Source organism: Pezoporus flaviventris, unplaced genomic scaffold (assembly GCF_033815535.1).
Source record: "Pezoporus flaviventris isolate CSIRO_AGI_PZ_B2104156 unplaced genomic scaffold, CSIRO_AGI_Pfla_v1 ptg000007l, whole genome shotgun sequence".
Taxonomy (NCBI): domain Eukaryota; kingdom Metazoa; phylum Chordata; class Aves; order Psittaciformes; family Psittacidae; genus Pezoporus; species Pezoporus flaviventris.
The window spans coordinates 83,155,842-83,182,270 of NW_026892555.1; the positions used below are offsets into that span (position 1 = coordinate 83,155,842).

General features: G+C 41.0%; 1 protein-coding gene across 1 annotated transcript; it reads left to right on the forward strand.

Annotated features, from left to right (window-relative positions):
• Window positions 1-10,662: 10,662 nt before the first annotated feature.
• MC4R (melanocortin 4 receptor) lies at window positions 10,663-12,565 on the forward strand. Its single transcript, XM_061449274.1, has one exon. It carries the CDS (start codon window positions 11,126-11,128, stop codon window positions 12,119-12,121), a length of 996 nt encoding a protein of 331 aa, XP_061305258.1. The 5' UTR covers window positions 10,663-11,125; the 3' UTR covers window positions 12,122-12,565.
• The last annotated feature ends 13,864 nt before the right edge of the window (window positions 12,566-26,429 follow it).

Sequence of the window (26,429 nt, forward strand, 5' to 3'; positions counted from 1 at the left end):
GAAATTCTTAGATATTCTCATATAGAAAGCAATGGGAGCACATTCTCATAGTTAAAACAGACCTACACAACTTCATCCTTGTTTCTCTTTTCCATCCTTTAAATTAATTGAAATGTAATTACATGTCTTCCGTGACCCCAGCGCAGAAAACTATTCTCTTCTGGCTCAGAGTGATCTGAATCACACTAATGCAGAAAATCACTTGCTTGAATTTTAATGACCTAGCTAGCTGTCATTTGTGTGGACTTTGTACAAGGTGAGGTGGAAAAGAAGCTGATGGCCCTCACAAGGAGTTTGCTATATTCCTTTAATTGCAGAAAATCTTTTTCATGCTACATGTTACCCATACAGAGAGTTGCTCATAAGGGCTATTTTAAAATAAAAGTATTTCAGGACTTAGCAGTGTTTTCCCAATAGATGAGAGACATCTAACTACACCTCGAGAACTTGAGGGGGAAGGTTGCACCCTTCCCACAGTAGTTCTCAGCTGAAGCTAAGGCTGCTTTCCTCCACTGTCTTACTTTCCTTGCTTCTTAGAGCCTCTGTGGGTTTGAGATGGGATCTTAGAAGCTCTACCAGTCACAAGAACAGCTCTTTCTAATCTGAAGTAAGCAGAGGTACTCCATGTTGCTGAAAAGTTCTCTTAAAGAAACTGTGATTTTTGTCTCGGGTGAGTGTTGTGCCTTTATCTTTCTCTGTACTTTTGGCCATGATGCAAAGTTGCGATTATAACTGAATTATTCTGTGACTAAGCATATGATAATGCAGATAGATTTAGTAACACAAATCAGCTAGTTCCCTCCTGCAGCTGTATTTTACTATTCTCCTTCTGTTTTCATGAGCATTTTCTAAAATTACAAAGGAAATTTTCTAGGCAGAGAAAAAAAATAATTAATTTCATTCAAAGAAGTTCTGAATTTCACTTATTAAAGAAAGAAGGATAAAAAAGAATTTTTTAGGAATACATGTAAGATGTGGTCTGAGTTTATGTAGATAGTGTATCTGACTGAGTTTGAAGACAACCGGTAAAACCACTCAAAGTTGTTAAAAAGAAGATGCCAAGGAAGTTCTATTTAATATTGGCAATGATAATTGCTGTAAATTGTTGCCTTTCTCAAAAAGAAATCTAGATCAGACAGTTCTCAGGGTGTAGTTATATACCATGATAATTTTGAGTAAGACTTTAAAAGCTTCCCAGGGTGATGAAAAATCATTTTGGCTCTTTGTTGAGTTTTAAAATTTTTTTGAAATTTTTCTTTGATGCTCTTTACCTAACTAATTTCTGAAGTCTTTTCAATTTTTTTTTCTTTTGATACTTTTCTAGTTATCTGCAGCAATGCACAGTATCTTAAGGGGCAGGACACCGGCTTATCAGTATGTTTGTTCAGGCTAGCAGTCCCTGGAGGGAATCTTAGCTTGTTTTCTGTTCTCCTTCAGTGGAAAGGAAATGTGACACACATTTAAATTGCCATTGTTTCACTTTCATCCCATGTTTACAATTCTCTAGCTTGTTCTTGCACATCATTATGTGAGAAAAAAATCTCATCTCTGTTGCTCACACAGTATTACAGTAAAATTCACTCTGGAGTAAAGGGCTAACTGAATAAATCTGCCTGCAAGTCACTGGACATCCTAGTTTACATGGCTGCAGACTGCCTTATTCATTGTAGAGTCTGTATACGGCATGTCAGGATCTTCTGTTACTCTCTGTTTCCCTGTTCTTCTAGAAAGCATTGGCTCCAGCAAGGGGTGTGGAAATCTTCCTACTATTCTAACCTCTTCTTCCCTGCTTACAACAGCTGTCTATGGAAAGTCTAAGCAAACCGGGTCTCATAGACAAGCAAAGATACCCCTGTTTTTTCCTTTTTGTTTTACAGACTTTATTTTTAATTCCCCACCCCCTGCTATATAACTAGAAGGTCGTCTTCACCTGTTTCAAGTATAAACTCTTGGATAGCCTAAACTCATTTGTCTCCCTTCCACCTACAAACTCCAAGATCTCTTTCTGTGATTTCTGGGTCCAAGACCAAAATCAAAGGAAAAAAAAACAACAATGCAATGTTTGTTTGGACACAGCATCCACTACCACTACTGTGGCTATTCCTGTTCAACAATCAAAGGTTTCAGTTAACCCTCTAATCTCTCAATTAAACATTTAGCTTCAACAAAATAGTACAAAGACAGATGAAATATTACTAATATATAAAAAGATTCCATGTCTAACTTGAGGCCTCGGGATTTTCTTCGTCAGGTCTTGAAGATGATGTACTTTCAGTGGCAGTTCTCTAGAAAAAAAAACTGCCTTTGAGCCTTTATCAATCTTTAATTCACTTTTAGGAGTTAGACCCCCACCAGTGCTATCTATTCCATTGAAGAAAAAGCATCTTCTAGCCCAGGTTGATATTCCAGCCGTCCTGCTTTGCACCATTTCATGACAAGGTGGGTGACTCATGTGACTGCCTCCTCTCCCTCCTGTTCTTTTTCTAATAACCTTAGAATATGGAGTTTTGAACACCAAAAGGGCAAGAGCTACTCTATTTGCACTGCTGTCATATAGCCATTCACCCTTTTCTTTCCTTGAAAGTGCTATGACAGAAAATTATCAGCCTCTCACAGCCAGCCAATCTCTACCCAAGTAGTAGGGAGGAAAACAATTTATAGTTCATGCTTCCTTATCCTAAAAAGAAAAGAAAGGAGGCTCTTCCTGAGTTTAATAAAAATGGCCCTTCACTAGAAGTTCTGAGTAATGAACTAGCATAGACCACCTCTGCTATTCAAAACCTGAATTGATTTATGTCCTTGCATTTTCTAAGATGACTTTTTCATAAGAGCTTTGGAAATAAAATATCTCTGCTTTCCAGTGAGTTAGCTTCACTATCAATACAGTTTTCTAATTCAGACTTTTTTAAGTATCAGAGGTCTTCAAGAGAGTTCCAGGTGTTGCAGCAGTTGCCACAAAATGAAATGGGGTATTCTTGTCACCATATGTTAATGACTGAGGTAAAGAGATTGCCAAGAAACCAGGTCACTGCAGACACACTATAGTTCTTCAAAAGTCTAGACATTCTGTATTTTCCTTTTCTGCATGAGTTCTCAGAAAAAAATGACTGTTTTGGATTGTATGTCAATGAAGATGCTCTTACCTCAAGACAGCACTCTCAGGCTGTTCTTTAGTCTAATCTTATCCTGACACCACTGCTGGCTAACTCACTCATTTGACATATGACTTGGTCCCTCTATGTCTTACACCACAACTCCAGTATTTCTAATTGTTTTCAAACAATTTAATTCCTATGGAAAAAACCAAGTCAAAAGGAGGTTAAGCACTCCCTATAGAACTGGTAGACTCTGCCCAGGATTTGTCCAATATCTCTGCTAAAAATCAGTGTTTTGAGGGGCTATCAAAACGGGTAGAAGCCATGAATGTCAACTATGCAGCTACATAATTGGAGACCATTTGTATTAACAGAGCACAAGCTGCTTTAGACTTTCTTTAGAAGACTAATTCCTACCTCCTGTATGTGGAATTACATGAGAGAGCACAAGGCAATACAGAATATGGCTGCACCACATGGAGGTGGGATAGAGGTGAGGTTTATATTCTTATATACACATGTGTGTGTGTGTGTGTGTGTGAAGAACATTCAGGAAGGATTAAAATAATCTGGTTTTCAGTAACTGTATATATCTAAGCCCCTCTGGACATAAAGTATGTATCTTGAACACCAGTTGCTATGCACACAACTCTCTCTAAAGGTACTAAAGAAATGATGTCATGGTAACAGTGGTAGCCTAGTAATTTGTGAACTTTTCCTATGCAGAAAATGCATAATCAGATAATCAATGTATAAGTGAAACAATACAAGGAATTTGGAATTTGGTATAGAACTAAAGACTGTCATTCTTATAGCCATAGACATTAAGCACTAACCAGCTGGATGCAAATGTAATCCCCATAACTGTAAACCATTGGGAGCATAAATTTACAACACTGAATTTTAAATGCTGGGTTGCTTGGAGTTTATTTATTTTGGAGCAAATGAACTGTACTTCCTTAATACATTTTTTCTGCATCAAGTTGCTGTCAGACTGTGATTTCTGTAGGAGTAATATTCCCTCTTCTTTTATCACACGTTCAGAATTAACTGCGTGTCATCACCCCCCACACCTGAATCATCCAAGGATTTCAGCCCCAAAACTCTGAAGGCACAAGCTTTTTACAGCATGTGCCATCCAGCACTATGAGATCGTGCACACACTGACCACAGCTGTTGATATCTTCCTGCATGCTGCTGTATGTCTTTAGAGATCTATTTGGAGAGCAATATTAACACTAAGGAGATTGTGTAGTCATTTGAACAAAGTGCTTCAGATGAGTCTGAACAGACAAGGAAGTAAATCTACGAGCAAGTAAAAGAAAATTGATTATTTGGGAGGGAGGGAATGGGGGGAAAAGACTAGGATAAGGACGGTGATTGTTGCATTGACTGCAAATTAATGATCTCCATGATCACAACAGTGATCACCTAAAATAGAAATGAGAATGGATTTAAGCAGTTAAGTGCTTAAACCCTCTGTGCTCCTCATGCCATTTTAATGGAAAACATTCTGGTTTTGCACATTTATAGCATCTTCAAATTAGTGCAAATGTATCATTTGCCAGCAGAATATACATTTCTGTACTTTCAGAGACAGATTGGCTGGAGTCCTCTTGCTCTTCTAACAAATCTGAGGAAAAGAGGCAAGCTACAAAGACTCCTGCTCTCAAAACTGAAGCTCCTTGGGTTAAAAACTGTTCTCACCTCAGGTGAGAAAGGTTAAAATTAAGTTACAAAAATTACAGGGTAATCAGGACTCCAAAATAAAAGGCTAGACGAAAATATATTGGGCCAGTTTCCCACTGACCATTGTTTTCATTTGCATGTCACGGATGAGTTGAAAACTGCTTGGACTAATGCTCTCAAAAGGTAGTAACGGACACTGGGCAACAGTTCAGCTAATAGCTGGTGTCATGGCTCAATCCCAGCTGGCAACTAAGCATCACCACTCACTCACTCTCCCCCTGTGAGACAGCGGACAGAGTCAGAAGGGTAAAAGTGAGAAAATTCATGGGTTGAGATAAAGAAAATTTAGTGCATACAGCAAAAGCTGCACACACAATCAAAGCAACACAAGGAATCCATTCACCACTTCCCACTTGCAGGCAGGTGTTCAGCCATCTCCAGGAAAGTACATCTTCATTAATTGAGGGGAATGGTTACAAACACCATCATACCGAACATCCCCCTTTTCCTTCTCCCCCTAGCTTTTTATTGCTGAGCATGACATCATATGGTCTGGAATATCCCTTTGGTCAGTTGGGGTCAGCTGTCCCAGATGTGTCCCCTCCCAGCTTCTTGTGCACTCCCAGCCTACTCACTGGTGTGGCTGGGTGACAGGCAGAAAATGCTTTGACACTGTGAAAGTACTTTACAGCTCTAACTGTACTAACATATAACATCCCTGCGTTATGAACACTGTTTTCAGCACAAATCCAAAACATAGCCTCATACTAGCTACCATAAAGAAAATCCTAACCAAAACCAGCACATCTGGAAATAAATTGAGTACCCTCAGGTCTCTACTGGGAGTGATTGTTCCATATCTTCATCACTAACAGGGAGGTTGATAAAGAATGTACCATCCACAAATTTGCAGATTGTAGTAAGTTGAGGATGAATGTGGACACACTAAACAGCAGAGATTTGATCCAGAGGGATGCTGGGAGACATGAGTATTGGGCCAACAGAATATTTATGAAAGTGAACAAGAAGTACGAAGTTCTTTGCATGTGTGGAACAGCCCCATGCATCACTACGCAATGGGCGCTGATTGCTTGAGTTACAGTGTTACTGAAAAGGACAGCAGAAGGGTTACATTGGAAGTCAACTTGAATATAAGAAATAATTTTCCAAATTAGAAAAAGCACAGCTGACAGATTGAAGTAGGTTATTATCCCCACTTACCTGCCATGGACAAGGCTGTACCTGGAACAATGTTAAACTTTGGGCCCCTGCAGTTCAAGAGAGATGTGGAGAAACTGAAGATGGTTCATTGAAGGGCTGTCATCATGGGCAGGAGCTTAGGTTGTGTAACCAAACCACAACCTGTGATTGCTTTTTTCTGTATTCCCTGGCACTACCAAAAGGAGCTTGGCCCTATAAGTTTTGTACCTTCTTTTCCATTAGCTATTAAACTCGAATAATCTATTAGATCACACTTTAGCATTCTCTTCAACAACCTTTACCAGTGCAGCTTCCTCTGCCCCTTCTGTAGAGTGTGTAAAATAGTCTTTTTTTTTTTTATTCAGATTAGGAAAAGCTTTTTAACTGGGAAAGCAATGCAGAACAGGAATAGGTTATCCAGGGAGGTTGTGGGATCTCCTTTCTTGGAAGTTTTCAAGACCTGGATAGACAAAGCCACAGCTGATTTAATCCAGTATTGGTGGTAATCCCATTCAAAGCAGAGGCTGGATGAGGTGACTTCCAGAAGTCTAATCCAACCAACATCTTTGTGACTCTGAACAGAAGCTTGACTCCACAATTTATTCTCGATTGACTAATAACCCCACCGATTCATTACACAGTCTTAGAACGTGTATGTACAAGCACAAAGAATAGTAATTTTTTGGTCTACAATCATATTTTTGCCTGTGAAGTAACATTACACATAGAGATCTCAAATTCTATACTGCCGAACTAGTGACCTTTTCCTGTGTGGATTTTTTTATCTATCTATCGGCAATAGACATTACCTTTACTTCACCCAAAATCAGTGTCAGCTCTCTCTGTATCCTATATTTCATCATAAACATCATAAATTTAAACAGGATAGCACCTGAAGTTTATGATAATCAGGTCTGTATTGATATGTCTTTTCATGCATATATCAGACTTGCTGGAAAATAAAACAATACATTCAAGAACCTACTTTAAAAAAGCTACCAATCCAAATCACAAGAACAAACAAGTGTCTCTGTATCGATCACATGCTAATTTACTAGAGCTAGAAAGAATCAAAGAAATGTTTCCTCCAATGACATCTGTGGGAAGGATGGAAAAGTACATTGCATTATTTGAGCCATTTTTGGTAAGTATTTTGAGAGTTAGGAGGAATTTACCTTTGCTGTAGTTTAGAGATATGACGCAGCCTAAAATCTCGTAGGAGCTTCCAAAGCTAAATTGCTCAGCTCATTTTGTATTTCAAATTCGGCATGCTAAAGCATACTACAGTCTTTTTTACTGCTTTATGGACACTGAAAAACTGGATCAAGCACATGTGACAAAAACTTCTTTTGATTATGCCTGCACATGTAAATGAAACATTTACATTTTGCACAGCGCTGGCACACACACACAACTCTCAGGAATGACTGAATGTTAATAATCTGTTTGTTTGGGTACTCCTTCTACTATGCTTTTCACAACCCCTTCTGTTTTCACTGACAACCGTTGGAGTGGTGAATACCATCTCCCTGCTTGACCAATATAGACATAGAATTCAAACAGATCTCAGACTGTGCATTTGAGCCAGGAAGTGCCTGTGCTAACTTCCTCTACTTGTCGTTTTCTTCCATAGTAGACCTATAGAGACTGCTTATGACTGTGCCCATCTTCCTGTATCACTACTGGGACCTTATCTGTTTATTATTGATTCCAGTGAATGAATTCTTCTGAGTTTCAAAAGAAACTGTCAGAAAATAATTAGGCTCTTTAAATGTTGTGAGGTGAAGATAGCTAAACCCTATTTGGAGGATGGGCATCCAGGAGTAGCTATAGCTGGAAACAGAACATAGGACAAGAGGGAATTGTGTAGGAGGAATTTTTTAAATGGACTTTTTTTTATGTTAAAAGGGGAGGCTGGTATAAAAATCTTCATGGATCTTTCATTTCTTGTAAGAGCTGGACCTCATATTTGCATATCATTCTTTCCAGTTTATGATTTTCTGCAGCCATAGCTGGTTTTCCATGGTGCTGAAAAGACTGCCAGCCTCCACTCGTGAAAGATAGAATAGCTCAGGTTTTGCTTTTAAAATTTAAGAAACATTTTAGGCAATATATGTTAGGCAATACTCCTGCTATCTATGACTAAAGAGACTGAAATATTAACATATTTTCAGGCATGAGAGAATTAGGATCCTTTGAATGATTTTAACATTATATGGTTTGATTTTTGGTAAGTGGGAGGCAGAGACATGTATCCATTTTCTTCCACAGAAGCATTTAGACGTACATATATCTTCTCTCATTTTAAAAAGTGCTCATGTAACTTGTTTTACTTTCTAGTCAGAGCATGCTAATAGTATATCACCTCTTCAACTGAGTTGCTAAGCTACCATAAGTCTACTGCTTCCAGTCATGTACTGTCATCCCACAAATATGAATGGCTAATACACCAAAACAAATTTGACCCAAGAATACAGAGCATAAGTAAAATTTTTGAGGTGAACGATGGCTGTGGGTAGGAAAGTGTCCTTTTCTTTACTTGGTTATAAACTGCTATTGCATTTTTATGACCACATCCAGAGAAGAATCAAGCACAGAAAAGTATCTGGATAGCTTCTGGGTGAAGAGACATAGTAAATGGAAAAATGGGGATGGGAACAGGGACAATGTTCAGAGAAAGGAAAAGGCAAAAGAGGGGTAGACAGACAGACATCAGGAGCAAATAGGGCAGTATCGGCTGGAGGTAGTTCCTCTCTATTTTTGCCAGCTTCTCTTGCCCTGGCATCACCAAAGTAGGTGAAAGGGAGAGATCCTTATACCACGGCGCTTCCAGCATGGAGGGGAGTTATGGAGGAAGGGACACTGACTGGCTGTTTCCCTGGCATAACTTGAAGATTGCACATTTCTGGCTGCAGGTACAGAAAAATACTTTGTCTGGGGAGATGCTGCTCTCCCACATCAGTCTTGATATAAATCTTCTCACTGATCTCACATTATAGCTATGTGCTTAAGGGTTAGGCATGTAAGTCCTGTCTGTTGCAGGAGTTAATGTATACTGGCCCAGGGATCAGTAACTAGATAATAAATCTTTTTGAATCCTGGCTTACATTATGTCTTGATAGGAAAGTAAATCTCACACTCTCAGCAGCAAGCTATTCCTTCCTTGCAAGGATGCTGCTGGTGAGAGATGTTTTCCAAGATGATAAATATGGGATTTCCTGCGCTGCAAGTTGTTTTGTTTGCCTTAGATATTTATGTTTCAGCTTTATAAAGCAATCTGTCTAGGGAAAGGTCCAGAAATAATTGGCTGAGGCTTTTCTGCTCATATAGGTCTTTATAACCATAGATCTATAGCAGATCCAAATGTAAAAGGAAAATCACAATTCACCCTGGTACTGGGATGTTGAGTATAGATAGTTGTGCTTCCACATACATGCCATGTTCCTAATTGCTGCTCATCTTAAAATCAGCTAAAGCATAGAAGATATAGAAAGTTTGAGAAGTTGAAGAAAATAGTCTCTTGCATCAGATACAGACTTCTCCACAGCCTTCCTGGTAGTTGACTGGGACTGTTCATTGAAACAACTTCCTTGCAAACATTACTCTCAGGTGTAATGACTGACTTTCCTATAGCTTCCATACCTTTAAAACACACTGGTACTTTAGGCTTTGCTCAGTAAATTTGTTTTTCAATCCTCAATTGCAATGCTTGAAGAGGAAACAGTAAAGCAACTTTTGTCCCTGTCTTTTCATATTCATTTGGCATTCTGTTCCTTCTTCTCAAGGGCTTTCCCTGAAATACTGCACACAAGCTGCCTTTCAGCTCATTCCAGGTAAGCACAAGGACATCCCTCTGGGTGGATTTTTAAGGGGTTTATTGATGCTTTTGTGTCATTTCCATTGGATAAGCCCCATTTCTTACAGAATGCAAGTTTGTCTCCCATTGCTTTCCTTCATCTGCTCTAAATACTGACTTCTCTTTTTCTGCCCAACATTCTAATTCCTGATAGCAACAGGGCTTCTGCAACTGCATCATCTTTTCATTCCTGGAAATAAGACAATGAAGAAGGCTATTACCTTGGGAAAACTCCTTTCTTAGGAAAATTTATGACGCCATTTGTGACTTTAGCTCCTTTCTGGTTTTGGTCCTTATATAGCCTCAATTTCTTTAAAATTATAAGAAGCTTAGAGAGTATAATGCAACCCTGTAACAACACATCTTGCAAATGACAACTAAGGCATAGAAAAGTTAGCAATGCAAAGGAGATCTGGGAGACAGAACTGAGAGGAAATAAGTATTCTCTTGCTTCCTTGTCTTTCAAGGCAGAGCACCTGTGTGCCCCAGAAGGGGCAGGAGTAAATCACAGTCTGAAAAATGAAAAGTGATCAGTTCAGCTGCAGGAATGCAGTAAGATTGCTAGTACAGTCCTGTATTATTGCTAACTAAAAATCGGTATTAAAATACTATTCTGATAAGTTAAAGAAGAGAAACAAATCTCCGGCAGCCCCTCTGCTTTCCTGCAGCTGCTGGTAGCTCACGCTGCATCCAAATCTATTGCGCTGTCTGACATTTCAGAGATTTGCAGAATCAGAAGCCCCTCTGCTTTCTGCGGCTCTGCAGACTGATTGGCTAGAAGGCAAAGCAGAGGCGGGGATTGCCCCGAATATTTTTCTCCTCCACACACCATAAAACAGGCAGCTGGCATGCACTGTCTGACAGTGAGACCAGTGCTTGCAGTTTGAAATTAGTTTCTGCTTTGCAGCTGTCACTTGGGCATTTTATGTTTGCCTCTCTTAATGGAAGGGAACAAAAAAGTCTTGCAGCTTACCAGTGAACTAAATGGGATCTAACCATAGCGAAGAATCTGATGCAAAATAACAGACTGTTGGGACTCTGTGACATAGATCACCAAGGTAAATGCGATGATGATTAGAAACTGCGTCTGTGAGAAAGTAAATCAGAATTTCTGTGTTTGAAAAGTTATTTTGCAACAGCAGTCAAAGTCTTCTGAATTGCTGCCTGCCTTGGTGCTAGCTATTTTAATTTGCTTCCCAAGCTGAAAAGGCAAAGAAGGTTTTCAAAGGAATGCAAAGGGACCAGGAGTTTTAAAAGCAGGAAGCTGAAAGTGGATCTCCATAAGATGAATTTCACCCAGCACCGTGGGACACTCCAGCCTCTCCATTTCTGGAACCACAGCTATGGACTGCATGGAAGTGCCAGCGAGCTGAATGGAAAGGGCCATTCCTCAGGAGGCTGCTATGAGCAACTCTTTGTATCCCCTGAAGTGTTTGTGACTCTGGGCATCATCAGCTTGCTGGAGAATGTCTTGGTCGTTGTGGCGATAGCCAAGAACAAGAACCTCCACTCACCCATGTACTTCTTCATCTGTAGCTTGGCAGTGGCTGATATGCTAGTGAGTGTATCTAATGGATCAGAAACTATTGTCATCACGCTGCTAAACAATACAGACACAGATGCACAGAGCTTTACCATAAACATTGACAATGTTATTGACTCAGTGATTTGCAGTTCCTTGCTTGCATCAATTTGCAGTCTTCTGTCAATAGCAGTGGACAGGTACTTTACTATATTTTATGCCCTCCAGTACCATAATATCATGACGGTGAAGCGCGTAGGGGTCATCATCACATGCATATGGGCTGCTTGCACCGTCTCAGGCATTTTGTTTATCATTTATTCTGACAGCAGTGTTGTCATCATCTGCCTTATTAGCATGTTCTTCACTATGCTCATTCTCATGGCATCCCTCTACGTCCACATGTTTATGATGGCTCGAACACATATCAAAAAGATTGCTGTTCTTCCAGGGACTGGCCCTATTCGCCAAGGGGCCAACATGAAAGGAGCCATCACTCTCACCATCCTGATTGGAGTTTTTGTTGTGTGCTGGGCTCCATTTTTCCTGCATCTGATTTTCTACATCTCCTGCCCCTACAACCCTTACTGTGTGTGCTTCATGTCCCACTTTAACTTCTACCTCATTCTCATCATGTGCAATTCCATCATCGATCCACTTATCTATGCATTCCGGAGTCAGGAGCTCAGGAAAACATTCAAGGAGATTATATGCTGCTGTAGCCTGAGAGGGCTTTGTGATTTTCCTGGCAAATATTAAACTAGGTGGATATGTTACAGTGTATACAACATGCAGCAAAGACTTGCAAGCCTTTGGATGAATTTTGGTTTAAATCATGAAGAGTGAGCACTTCTTTCTGTCCCCCATCCCTCTCATGTTTGTATCCTATTCATGTGTAATTCATATTTCTGTACAATGTTTGTGTTATCTACAGTTTGTGATTTATTTGGCTGGAAAGTAGCACTTCATACCAGTTTGTAAGTAGATAAATAAATATAATTATGAACGTGAAATATTAACAAACATGATCAGCTGTCTGTTCCAACTGCTGAAAAAATAACTAACTTGCATGACTTACAGTACGTATTGACTGATACTGTTCTTATTCTATTGAAGTAATTATAGCTATCCATTACATTATGCACAGCTTAAAATAGAGCATATGCTTCTCTGTTAGTTGATTAGAGGTTCTCTGGAGTCAGAAAACAGATTTTTCATAAAGGCTGTTGGAACCGATGAGTAGTATTCATTTATTTTGAACTTTTTTCCTCCTACTCCACAAGCAGTAATTCTGTTCTTTGTTACAGTTATTGCCTACAACAACAAGATTTTTCAAACGCCTGCTATACAGACAATTGAATGTTTGAGGTTTGAGTTGTTTTATTTTTTTCAAGATGATGACTGAGAGTACCTTTTGCAAAGTTGAAATTACTCCCTGGAGCATCAGTTAGCCATGGATTTATTTTCTAGACTGGCATCCAGCCTGAAGCAGGTACAGTATTAACATTCACAGTGCCAGCATCAATGTAAAGATTCACTGAGAGATTTACCTGATGTAAATGAAGAAGGAATTCAGTTTAAACGTTCAGTTCTTCCTTGGTCTTAGATCTGGGTGCTGTCAGCAAGAAGTGCTCTCTGCTTCAGAAGAAAATATATCCTAATTAGAGACAAACTGTCCTCTGTTCTGAAGTGTGGCATTAGCTGATGGAACCCACTGCCAGGTTCCAGATCCACAGAGATCTCAGGTTGTGTTAATTTGTCCTAAGCACCTCAGGTGCATATGAGCTTTGCAAGGGCAATGCCATCACATGGAAAGAATGTGGCTGGTGAGTCTGTAAACCCCTTCTTTGTATCTGTCAGCCCCCTGTGTTACTACTGTTTGAAGTCAGTTCACTTTTTCAGGTGTCTAACTTATGTGCTCCATTTCAGTCTGAAATGCTACTTTCTCTTCACAGATTATAAAAAGGACCTCAGGTCTCTAATTTTAGTACCTTTGGGGGTGTATAAAAACACAGTGAAAACTGTTAGAAGCCCCAGAAAGTTCTGATTTAAAAAGTCAAAATTAAATTTAAAGAATAATTTAGGTTTTAATATTCGATGCCTGATTTTACCAAGGTGAGTAGTGAATTAATTAATTATATTAAATATTAGTTTTCTTGGAAAGGGCTTGTTACCTCAAGCTGCTTGTTCCTTCATTAAAAAAAGACATACAATGAAGAGCCTGATGTCTGTTTCCTGGGATTCTCCTCCAGACAGAAACTGATCTTTCAATGGTGGTTAACTTTTCAGGCTATCATAAAACTGTGACAACATTTGGTCTTCTGTCAAAGAGCATGTCCTGGGTTCAGCAGTAGCAGTCAGTTTTCTCTTTCTTAGTAGCTGGTACAGCTCTGTGTATTTGACTTTCAGCCTGGGAACAGTGCTGATAACACTGATGTTCTTAGTTGCTGCTCAGTATGTTTACTCTGACCAAGGACTTTCTGAGTCTCATCCTCTGCCAGGGAGGAGGGGAAGTCAAGAGTCAAGGGGAAGCAGAGACAAGACACCTGACCCAAACTAGCCAAAGAGGTATTCCATACAACAGCACGTCATATGCAGTATATAAACTGGGGGCAGTTACTGGGAAGGGCTAGATCACTGCTCGGGTCTGGCTGGGTATCGGTTAGCGAATGGTGAGTGGTTGTATTCTCTTCCCTTGTTTTCTCCCTTATTGTTATTTCAGTGTTGTTCCCAGGATGAAAGTCAAAAACACAGCACTGCACCAGCTACTAAGAAGGAGAAAATTGACTGCTACTGCTGAACCCAGGACAGAGCATGAAGGTGGGTCTCAGTGTCTTTAACTTCAATTTACTTACAGGGAGAACAAGAAAGTTGTTTGACTTTGTGCATCAAAGTTCCTTGGAAGGCCAGCAGCAGAGATTTTAGGTCTCCTACACCCTTGCGCCACTCCATCCACCACACTTCTTGCAACACACACTGTTACATTTTCTCAGCTTTAGTAAAGGGTATTGCCACATCACAGGGTGGCAGTGTGGAAGATGTTGAAACACATCTATTACATTAACTCTACTTATTTTCTTCTGGAGGAAACTATAAACATTTCAATAATACATTCCTGCCTGGTTCCACCAGGTGAAGAATAAAAAAAGTCAAAGAAGGAGGATTAAAGCTCAAGGGAAAAAAAAAAAATGTACTTAAATTGATACTCTATAAAAAATCCAATGGATGCTATTAAAGGCCTTTCCCTCTCCCACAGACGGAGATGGGACATGATGCAAAAATACTCTGGCAATAATGAAAGAAATTGCTGATGTCAGTTTGAACAAGACACAAATCTCACTTGGTCTTTTTTTGCCTTATTTTCTATACCTATTATATGACTGTAAATTCTGGTATTTGGCTCCAGATGGTCCCTTTGTAATCTATGGATGCAGAGAGATTCCAGTGGAAAGTGGCACAAGAGCAAATACTACCTTAGGTCCTTTGAACATTATCTCGAAAGTCTCTTTTTCTCCCCTTAAGCTGTATAAGGACCAAACACCTAATTTAAACACATCTGAATTCTGAAGAGGCTGTGTTTCCATACATTACTTCCAGAACACCCAGTTGTCTTAAAACTAACAATTTCAATTATATTTGCAACCCAAGGGGAAGAGAATTTGTTTCAATGGTTTCTATGTAGTTTCCAAAAATGGTGTGTCTCTCTTTTGCACTTATTTGGACAAAGACTAGCCAAGATAGTTGTGACCCCATTAAGCTCTAAATTTAATTTAGAAATCTAATTTTTAAAAATAGCATACTTCAGATTTTTAGCAGCTCTGAGCCTCCTTAGCAGCTCTTACACATTTATTGTATAAAGCTAAATAAAACTGAATATATACACATACATTTTAAAATGGAGTTTATTATTAAAGAGGACTTTTTCATTTCTGGTATTATCTTCTACAGCATAATTTATTGAAATTGACAGCAAACCTCCTACATAGATAATTTTCCTGTTCTCAGATACTCTGCTCCTTCTGAGTAACGGGATCAGTTTCTGTTTGCTTATAGCTCTAGCAGCTTTCCAGCAGAGAGCCATAGAAATTGGTACTTTGGGAGATAAATAAGTTCATCCAGCTTGCTGGAGAGTGGAGACAGTGGAGCGTTTTTTCCACACTCAATTTGCTGAAGCTTTGTTCTTCTATTTGAAAATCTAAGAAAATTAGTTTTTCTTTAAGTATCTGGGATCTAATCTTAGCACTTAGCATTTTAGTCATGCTATGTAACCATGGTGTGTTCCCCTGCATCTGCACTTTACACGTGTATGGATTTACATTTTCACTTCTGCTGGAGAAAAGTGGCTAATGACTTTGCTCAGGCTCCTAGAAGGCAGTCTTTGCTTGAGCTGGGAATTCATAGCAGAGTTCTCCACTCTTTCCCCATAACTAGCTGTAATATAACACACAGAACTTTTGAAGCAAATGTCTTTCTTCAAGAGGGGCATTTCTTTATCATTTAACTAGTTTTTTGAACAAAGAAAAAGACTCAAAAGAAAACTTAGGAGGCTATAGTTAGTCTCAGTAGAATGGATTTTGAATGATGATCCAAGATCCCTTTTACAACTGAAACATGTCATATGGAATCAAGGAGAAATGCACTGATGGAACTTTTGAATGCACAGCAGCAATGTCTTCAGTTATGCCTTTAATAGATCTGCAGAGTACACTTTCTAAAATGACTGTGCTGTTGTTGTTAAACTGATCCTATTACACAACATGGTTACTGGGGCTTCTTTATTTTCAAGCTGAATTCTGGTGAAGAACTTTGGTCCCGATGTTACTTGTAATACACTGTATTGCTTACAGGCTTGAATAAAATTGCAGTCTCAATCCCACTGGAAGGAGCTCTCAGAAAATGTACATTTAGGGATGAAATCTTCCTTGTTTGTCCAGAAATTATGTCATATTTAAAATTAATATTCTGATCCCTTCAATTATGTTTCAACTATCCTATGATTTTTTCTTTGGATGAAATACTTCTTTCACTCATTACGGACACTTAACATGTCACAGGAACTGTCTACTGCTAATACAGATACTGAGAGGTAAGCCAGGTTATGAGTTTACCTGGCTGGGCTTTTTCCTTGTTTCAAATGGTTCTGTTGTCCTAGCTGTTTTTCATGGTTTTGCTCATTCTGTATGAGAAGAAGACATTCTCAGAACTGTGCATTCAAAATCACCTCCTTCGAGTTCATAATGTATTCATCAGTTGCTCTCTTACCCATTTGTTCCCTTGCAAACACTGTTAACTTGTTTCAGTTTTTCTTCTTCACACTTGGTGTATTTCTGTATTTCTGGCCTGCCATCAATCCGAGTTCCCTAAATCAGCCCCTGCCTGTGCAGTGGGCTTGCCTTTGTCCAACAGCAAAATCCCCACTCAGCTGCTTGCTCACTCCACACCTCAGTGGGATGAGGGGAGGAAGAACAGGTATGAGAAAACTTTTGGGTCTTGAAGACAGGGATACTGCTTACCAGTTAACATCACAGGTGAAACAGACTTGATCTATGGCAAATTAAAATAATTACCGATTCAGCTAGTGAAAAACAAAAACACCAACTAAAATAACAACTTTCCCCCTGCCCCGTCACCCCAGTTTCAACTTCACTTTTCGTTCCTGACTCCTTTACCTCCTGTCACCCAAGCAGACCAGGAGGATGGGCAATGTGGCCAGCAGCTCCTCTCTGCCGCTCCTTCCTTCTCACACTCTTCTGCTTCAGCATGGGGTCTTCCCAGTTGCTGCAGTCCTTCGGGATAAACCTGCTGCAGCGTGGGCTGTCTCTGGGCTGCAGCTTCCTGCAGCGTACGTCCACCCTCCCTGTGTCTCAGGGGCATCTCTGCCCGGCGCCCAGAGCCCTTCCTGTCCTCCTCCCGCTCCGCCCTCGGGGCTCGCAGGGCTGTTTCTCACCCTCAGGGCCCTCAGCCCTGGCTGCCGGGCACCGTTTGCCCTTCCTTACCCAGGCTTTCCCCGAGGCGCCGCCCGTGGCTGAGGGGCTCAGCTCTGCCCTGCGGTGGGGCCGCTGGAGCCGGCTGGGACCGGCTGTGTCCGGCACCGGGCAGCACCGGCCGCTGCGCACAGGGGACAGCACATGGGCACCTGCACCCGGTACAACATGGCAGGCAGCAACATTGTAAGCACCATTCCAGGTGACGTTCCATTGCTCTATACATTTTAGTTCAATTCCACAGAAAACTCCTCACCTAAATTACTTCCCTTTTTCATGTCCACAGCTTTGAAGTGTCTCCTTTGGGATTTTTACCTCCTGTGATGAACTAATCAACTCAAAAATGTTCTCCTCTTTGGCTCTCCCTGCTGAAGAGCTCTCACTTTAGCGCTTCAAAATCTGTTATTAGCTTCTGAATTAATGACTTTGAACTTCATACTGTTGAATTCCATCCTATTTCTATTATTTCAATCCTCAGAATGATCCACTTTCCCTGATTTTCAGATAGTCCTTTCTGCAGAAACTGCAGTCAGCTTTTTACCACTGAGATCTGATCCCTGCATAACCTTCTTGACACAGCCCTGAGGGACCCACAGACCCTGCAGCCTCTGCTGGCGGTGTAAGTAAGGATACATCTTAAATCTTACATATGTTGTGCCATGCATCTATAAAAAATATTATCTGTAGGTTTCCAGGTGGCAAAACCAAACTTGGAAATCATATAGGTGTGCAATTTGCCATACTTAAATATTTTTGAAACAAACACGTTATGGTTTGTTAGAGCTTTATTCTCTGTAAAGGGCAGTGGGTGAGTAAACCAGCAAAAGTCCAAATACATCTAGAGCCAGTATCAGCAGAGCATAAACAAAACATTTTATTCATGCAATAATCTGCAGCAACCATTTTGAAGAGCAGAGGAATTAAATGATATTATGAAGATAATATTTGCTATAAAAATATCTTCTCTTGAGATAACTTCTCTGTGTGGTTCTGAGATTTCTTCTTATGCTAATACAGGTCATGCAGAGTTCAATTTACACCCCACAAGCACATAAAAAAAATCTAGCAAGCTTTCTAAAGTTGTATTTAGTACAGCCTGAAGGGTAGTGTATTAAAAAAACAACAACAATCAAACTTGGCTTTCAACTTGAAAGTGGAGAGAAAAGAAGGGGTATGAAATAATAATAATAATAATAATGCAAAATTACATTGCTGCTACTGGGGTAATTGCTTTCTACAGTTTTCCAATTTTGGCCGGTCAAAGGGAGTTAGAAAGCTTTCTGGAAAACAAGAATCTATACATAGATTTAACTGCCTCTGCATAAGCATGCCAAGTTCTGATTGACTAGTGTGATTTTGCATTAAAGCAGTGAAAGTCATCTTACAGTGTGTGCCATAAATTATCACTGAGGCTTCTAATTATCTTGATACACACACAGGGAAACTGAAAAAAAAAAAAAAACCCACAACAACTGGCTGAGAATGAAGACAAACACAAATAAGTTGTGTTTGGTAGAAATAAATTTATTTATTATCCTGAAGTTTTTACCAGGGGGATGAGGGGGATGTAATTTCTTTCTTATGATTATTGTCTTCAGTTTCACCCATGGAAATGCAATGCTCACAAGTAATACAGGCAGCCTAATTTTCCTCTCTGAGGCAAAGATTATGGGTCTCAGTAAGAATTGCCTCCAGATCAAATTGGATGGTATTCCATGCGATATCACAGTATAATATATCACTGTTTATTAGTGAACTGTGTACCACTGCACACGAGCATTGCTCAGTTTGGGACTATTCATCGCTTACAAACTGTCCAAGGCAAAGGACTGAGATAGTGAATCCTTGAGTGGTCAGCTCACGCAAGGTATGACCCATCTACATTGCTTTTCAAACAACTCCTCTCACGCTTGAAGATCTGCTGGCACATCAGGAATGTAATATTCAACAGCCAGGTGATTCAGAGGAGGTTTACGTATGGATTTGGAAAGTAAATTTGGTTCTGGCCTCTTGGAGGATCTATCTCTGTGACGCTTCTATCATTTCTGCAGGAAATCACATATTTGTGACTACCTTGCTGGAACCTGGTGACCCAGACTGTTCCCTTCCCTGAAAGAAAAAGAGAGTGCTTGGCTGGCTCAGGAGGATGGGACACTGACTAAAACTCAGAGGCAAAATCTCAGTAACTTAGTTTGACATGAGTTCAAGTTATAAGCTAAAGTTTCATCGTCTTACAGGCCTTGCTATGGGCCCTGTTTGAAATATATTTTTATGCCAGTAATATCAGAGCTACTGTCCCAGTAAGAGCTTGGTCAGTAGTAAGATATATGCACTAAAATAAGTATGAAGTTTTGTATACTGTATGCGTATCATAAAAAGCCCCCAAATTTAGCCAAATTTAACAATTGTAGCCATACTAAATCTTTTTAGCCAAATTTTACTGAAGTTTTCAGAAGGGTTTAACTACTTCTGAATATGAGCCAGAGAAAACTTAACATTTCTGATTTTGGATGCTGCAGTTAGGATCCTTTGTGTATCCAAATATTCTGAATACTCAAATGTCCTATGGGTATCCAAATATTGTGTTCACTTTATGAAATCTCAGTTATCTGTGCCACATGTGGTGTCTTAGTTATCAAATACAGAATTATAAAATGGTGCACCACCTGATACTTTCTGAGCTTCTGAGCTTCGTAGAGTCCCTTCATCACAGCTATTTTAGCTCTGAAAGAAATGTGATTGATTGTGTAGAACTGAAATGGCCGTGATGCTTTACACCATACAAATTGACTGCATATAAATATTGAAAAACAAGACCATGGACACTAATAGGACTAGGAGTTAATTTTTTTCCTTTATATAAATGTATTTTTTTTTATTTGCTTGTGGGAGTAAAATCAATGAAGTGAATAAAATACTGTCTTATTAATGAAATTTAGTTAGAAAGAGGCATTTTGAGGCAGGGCGTAGGGCTGTTGTTTTACTTTTAATGAGCAAAATATTGTTTTCTGAAGAAAAATCAATTTCTCAGACAGAAAATGTTGCAAAGTCATAGAGCAGGGATTTGTTTATACTCTCTTACCATAAAATTAATAGATAAAAGTACCTGCCAAACTTTGTATTTCAGACTTGGACTTCTGCTCTTTAATTCTTTTCAATTACTGTGACAATGAACCCTGTCCCTAACTATTTAAGAGGAATGTCAATAAATAGATGCATGGCAAGGAAAAGATAGATAAGGAACAAACTCTTTCTCTCAGTGGAATCAATACAGGACAATTCATGGATCTGATTCAATCAGGATTCAGAAGATATGATGGAAGCTGGCTGTAGACTTGTGAAACTTACTGTCAAAGAGAGCTGTGGATGCTGAAAGTGTACATGTTTTCAAGGAAGGACTGCCCAAACTGTCAGAACTAAAATGCAGTGATTGTTACTAATGGCAGACATCAACATACAGTTCAGAAATTCTGAGCTGCAAATAACTAGAAATGGGAGAAGTATTATGGAGCAGTGTTATACATACTTACTGCCTTCCCTAGCCATTTAAGGGCTTACTCTTCCTGTTGGTTTTCCAGTTAGAAAAGCATTCTTAACTAAATGAAATGTCACTTCCCATCACCTAAAAAAATAGTAAAAAGGGGAAAAAAGAAAACGGGAGTGTGGAGTTGTAGCTGTAAAGACACAGGCCTGGGCAAAGCTGAATGAATACTGGAAATAATAAAGAATGATGAACGGGTGAGAACCACGAGATCAAAGCTGTAAATTTTATGGGACTGGAAAGAGACAGAAAGTGGAATTATCCTGACTGTGCCCACCACTCCCCCTTAGGTTATCTAGTGCAGTTAAGAATGATGCCAAATGATATTTTGGTCACTGATGTGACTGGGGGAGGGAACAGAAACCAGCTGTACCATTATTAGGTCACCTACATCATGCTTCTTCTTCTAGTGCTAAGGATAACCAGCATGGTGAGAAGATTGTTGAGAATAGGGCCCCTTGAGATTTAGATGGCCACTGCTTTAGATAAGATAGCTTCATGTTAACCCCATGTGGACAATGCCATGGTCTGCCATAGGACAGCAATGGCTGTTCTCTGAAGCTGCTTTCCAATAGGAATCCACCTGATGTCCTGATAGGGAGATGCTTGGGAGACGAGGGCAGTGGCCGGTTTGCTTACACATCTTAAGATATGCAGGCATGTTTTCTGCAGGCAGCATAAAATATGTGTGTACATATATGCATGTGTCTCTGTGGTTGGTAACCTCCTCCCCATCTTCTGCTGGAGGAAGTGCTGCTGCCTGGAAGTAACCAGATTCCCAAAGCATTGCCATGGCTGCCTCACCCCATTGAGATCCAGACACATTGCCACTTCTGCTCTTCACCCTAGTCTTCACTGCTCTTGAGGAAAGCTCACTTGTGTCCTGGGCTGCCTGATTACCTTCTTTCCTCTTGCTAAGCCTCCCAAACTCTAAGTTTATCTTCTTCTTAACTAGGATATAACCACATCTCCTCTCTCAAGTTAACTTCTGATCAATATGAGCTGTCATTTCCCAATAAATAATTCACAGCTGTGGCAGTACTTTTTTACATGCTACAAGTATTAAAGCAGTTAGTGACATTACTTTTATCTGTATTATCACTGGGCATTTGAGTTTGCAACCAGACATACATTGGGAAGACTTATCACTCCACATTTTTATAATCAAACACAGCCAGCATAGCCACCTGTTTTTGAATTAATTTGAACCATTTGGTGAATGGTTTTGATGTTTCATCATTCATGGATCTTGATCTTTAACATGGAAGGCTTCTTCATCCATCTTTTACTTCAACCTTGAGATTGCTATGCAAGTGTTGGGATGCTCAAGGGATACAATTTTAGATGCTCAATGGATACAATTTTAGATGCTCAATGGAAAAGTTTAGCTTATTCCAAACTGAGTTTAATTTTTAATTGTCATTTAGAAGTATGGTCTCAGCTCAGGAAGTCCCAGGAAGAGCTCCTCAGGGAAATGAGTCGTGGTTTAAACCCCAGCCAGACAGCTTGTTCACTCACTCCCAGTGAGTAGTGCCAGGCTGGAAGCAATCGAGCACACCCTCCCCTGGGGCTCTCCCCTTCCCCACTCCCAGAGGGATGGAGAGGGGAATTGAAAGAGTGCAACTCCCATGGGTTGAGACAAGAACAGTCCAGCAACCAATGTACAACACAAATCACCACCGCTACCACCAATGACAACAATGATAAGGGAAAATAACAAGGGAAGAGAATACAATACCACCTGCTGAGAAACGAGTCCCACCCAGAAGACCCTGTGTCCTTCCGGGTAACTCCCAGTTACTCCTCCTGGGCATGACGTGCTGTGGTATGGAATATGTCTTTGGCTAGCTTGGGTCAGGTGTCCTGTCTCTGCTTCCTCCCGGCTTCCCCTCCTCCCTGGCAGAGCATGAGCTTCACAAAGTCCTTGGTTAGGGTAAACATTACTTAGCAACAACTGAAAACATTGGTGTTATCAGTGCTGTTTCCAGGCTGAAAGTCAAAACACAGTGCTGCACCAGCTACCAAGAAGGAGAAAAATTGTCTGCTACTGCTAAACCCAGGACAGTATCCACCCCTTATTCCATAGCATTCACGTCATGCTCAGATCCCACATTTTCAATATACCATCACTCTCCCACATATATACATCCATATAGACACACCGACCAAGAGAAAGACATCATTTTCTTCATGCATGGACCAATCCCTATAATGCTGCCGAGTCCATTCGGTCCATGATGTCAAGTTCCATCTCTTGTAACAATCTTTCAGGGCAGTAAAGACTGTGTGCAGTATTGGATCGTTGCCTGCTGATGCTGATCATTCCTTTACTGCAGAACTCATCTGGTTCTATCAAAGTTCATTCTCTGTTGGGATGATGTTGGAGGGAAATCAGGGCTAGTCGCTGGTGACCTGGAGACATCTAGTTGATGGGTTATAAAAGTATTACACAGCAGGCAACAGCATACAATTAAGTTCATTGGCTGTTTTCCCCTAAAATCAAATCCCCTTGAGGTATACATCAGAATTCCCCATCTTCCCACATTGCCCACCAAGTATATCCAGGTCCCTGAGCAAAAGCAATCCCACAAGTGGGTTTGCCTTTACCTGAAGCAGGAATAACCCAGACTGTCTTCCCCAGCAAATTCTTCATATGCACCACGGGAACTTTGTCCCCCTCTACAATATGTAAAAGTTCTGACTGGGCTGGGCCAGCCCTGTTGGCAGATCCTCTGGTGTTGACCAACCAGGTGGCCTTTGGTAAGTGTGTATCCCAATGCTTGAAAGTTCCCCCAACCATTGCTCTCAGTGTAGTTTTTAACAGCCCATTGTACCGTTCGATTTTCCCAGAGGCTGGTGCGTGGTAGGGAATGTGATATACCCATTCAATGCCATGCTCTTTGGCCCAAGTATCTATAAGGTTATTCTGGAAATGAGTCCCATTGTCTGATTCAATTCTCTCTGGGGTGCTGTGTCGCCACAAAATCTGTTTCTCAAGGCCCAGGATAGTGTTCCGGGCAGTGGCATGGGGCACAGCGTATGTTTCCAGCTACCCAGTGGTTGCTTCCACCATGATAAGCACATGGCGCTTGCCTTGGCGGGTTGGTGGCAGTGTGATGCAGTCAATCTGCCAGGCCTCCCAGATCATTTACAGCATCATTTGAGAGTTTTGAAGTTTTTGAATGGCCTTTTAATGCTGTTGAGACTTGTTTGCTGATCATGATGGGGATCACCATGTTGGCATGCATGCAGAGTGTATTTTGCCCACGACTAATTTCAAGAGTTAAGCAGAGTCAGGTTTGGGTCTTGTTTGGGGCCAAATGACAATATAGGAGGACCAACAGATTTTTCCTGAGGCTGGACAGTCATGAGTGGCAGGGTGTGTGGGATAGTATGGGCAAGCATCTAAGTCAGTGGGCCCCTCCAGTACTTTGGAATTTCACCACCGAACAACTGCAAAATCCAGAAGAATTAGTAAAACACTTAAATGAGGTGTGTGGTCATTCTGGCCATACTAGAGGCAGACAAATCATGGCAACGTGCTGGGGCTTGGCCTACGCTTACAGGGCCTTGTTCAACACTATCCAGCACCCTCAAAAGGAAAAGAATGTCAGTGGATCTGAGGACAAAGCAGCAGTCAACGCAGCTACTCCAGCTCCAAGCACAGCAGCTTCACCACCCCCAGCGACAAGTACAGTCGCTACTCAAACTTTGGCTGCAATGAACAGCGCAGCTACCCCAGTGGCAAGTACAGCAACTACTCAAACTTCAACTGCAACAGACAGCGCGGTTACCCCAGCTCCAAGCACAGCAGCTGCACCACCCCCAGCAAAAAGTACAGTCGCTACTCAAACTTTGGCCTCAATGAACTGCGCAGCTACCCCAGTGGCAAGTACAGCAGCTGCTCAAACTTCAACTGCAACAGACAGCGCGGTTACCCCAGCTCCAAGCACAGCAGCTACACCACCCCCAGCAACAAGTACAGCTGCTACTCAAACCACAGTGATAATCACTGCAGCCAAACCAGAGGACCAATTCATACCAATATTGGTTGCCCCTGTATGCAAGAGAACAAGCAAAAAAGAGGCAAGAAGGGTGAAGCAAGATGAAGAAACAATGTATTCACCACCCGGTCTAGCATCTGATCAGGAGTCATCATCACATGACGAAGAAGAGAAGACAAGGTGACTTCTTGACCTTGGACCTCAACCGAGCTGCGGAATATGTGAAAAGATTTTGCTTGTCAACCAGGGGAGCGCATCATCACCTGGTTGCTCCGATGCTGGGACAATGGGGCTGATGGTCACGAACTAGAAGATACAGAAGCCAAGCAGCTGGGATCACTTGCTAGAGAAGGGGGAATTGACAAAGCAATTGCAAGAGAGAAAAAGTCCCTCGGCCTTTGGAGGCGGCTCTTGGCAGCTGTGAAAGAAAGGTTTCCGTACAAGGATGATGTTATGAGTCATTTGGCCAAGTGGTCTACTTCAGACGGAGGCAGCCAGTCTCTGAGGGAATCAGCCATCGTAGAGATGATCTATCACATCAAACTGAATAACAGGGATATACCCATAGATCCAGACGAAGTTGAATGCATACAACCCATGTGGTGAAAACTTACACGAATGCACCGTCATCATATGCCCATTCATTGGCAACAGTAACCTGGAATGACATAGTACCACTAACAGTGGATGAAATGGTTCATAAACTCCGAGAGTTCAAAGACAATCTCACCCCTTCCATCATCTCAGCTGTGGAAAAACTGTCCCAGGACCTCAAACAATTGAGGGACGATGTATCTGATTTATCCAGCTCCTCACGTGTACCAACACACGTCTCAGCTATTAACAAAAGGCACCCTATTGTTCGAGAGAGGAGATACAGGAGGTATACACCACAGGCTACCCTATGGTTTTACCTGCTGGATCACAGAGAAGACATGACAAAGTGGGATGGAAAACCTACTTCAGCTTTGGAGGAACGGGTGAGTGAACTGAAGAGGGGAGCAAGGGCCAAGACTGATCGTCCCATGAGAGCTACGGCTTCAGTCTCTGGTGAGCAGTTTCCCAGATGGAGTGTAGGAGCTGATTTTACTCCAGCTCCTGTGAGAACAAAGAATAATACCTTTCAATATGACTTAAGTGTCCAACGCTGTGATGACTATTAGAGGGGCCCTGCCTCCAGCCAGGTGGAGTCAATCAGATTTACTGGACTGTGTGGATCAGATGGCCTGGCACATCAGTCCCACAGAAGTATAAGGCTCTAGCAGATACCGGTGCACAGTGTACCCTGATGCCATCAAGCTGTCAAGGGGTGGAGCCCATCTATATTTCTGGAGTGACAGGAGGATCCCAAGAGTTGACTGTGCTGGAGGCTGAAATCAGCCTGACTGGGAGGGAATGGCAAAAGCATCCTATTGTGACTGGCCCAGAGGCTCCATGCATCCTCGGCATAGACTACCTCAGGAGAGGGTACCGATGGGCTTTTGGTATTGCTGCTTTGGAGACTGAGGAAATTGAGCAGCTGTAAAAAAAAATAAACA

Excerpts from the sequence above, each read along its gene's own strand:
- MC4R (XM_061449274.1), top strand. The coding sequence starts at position 11,126 with ATGAATTTCACCCAGCACCGTGGGACACTCCAGCCTCTCCATTTCTGG.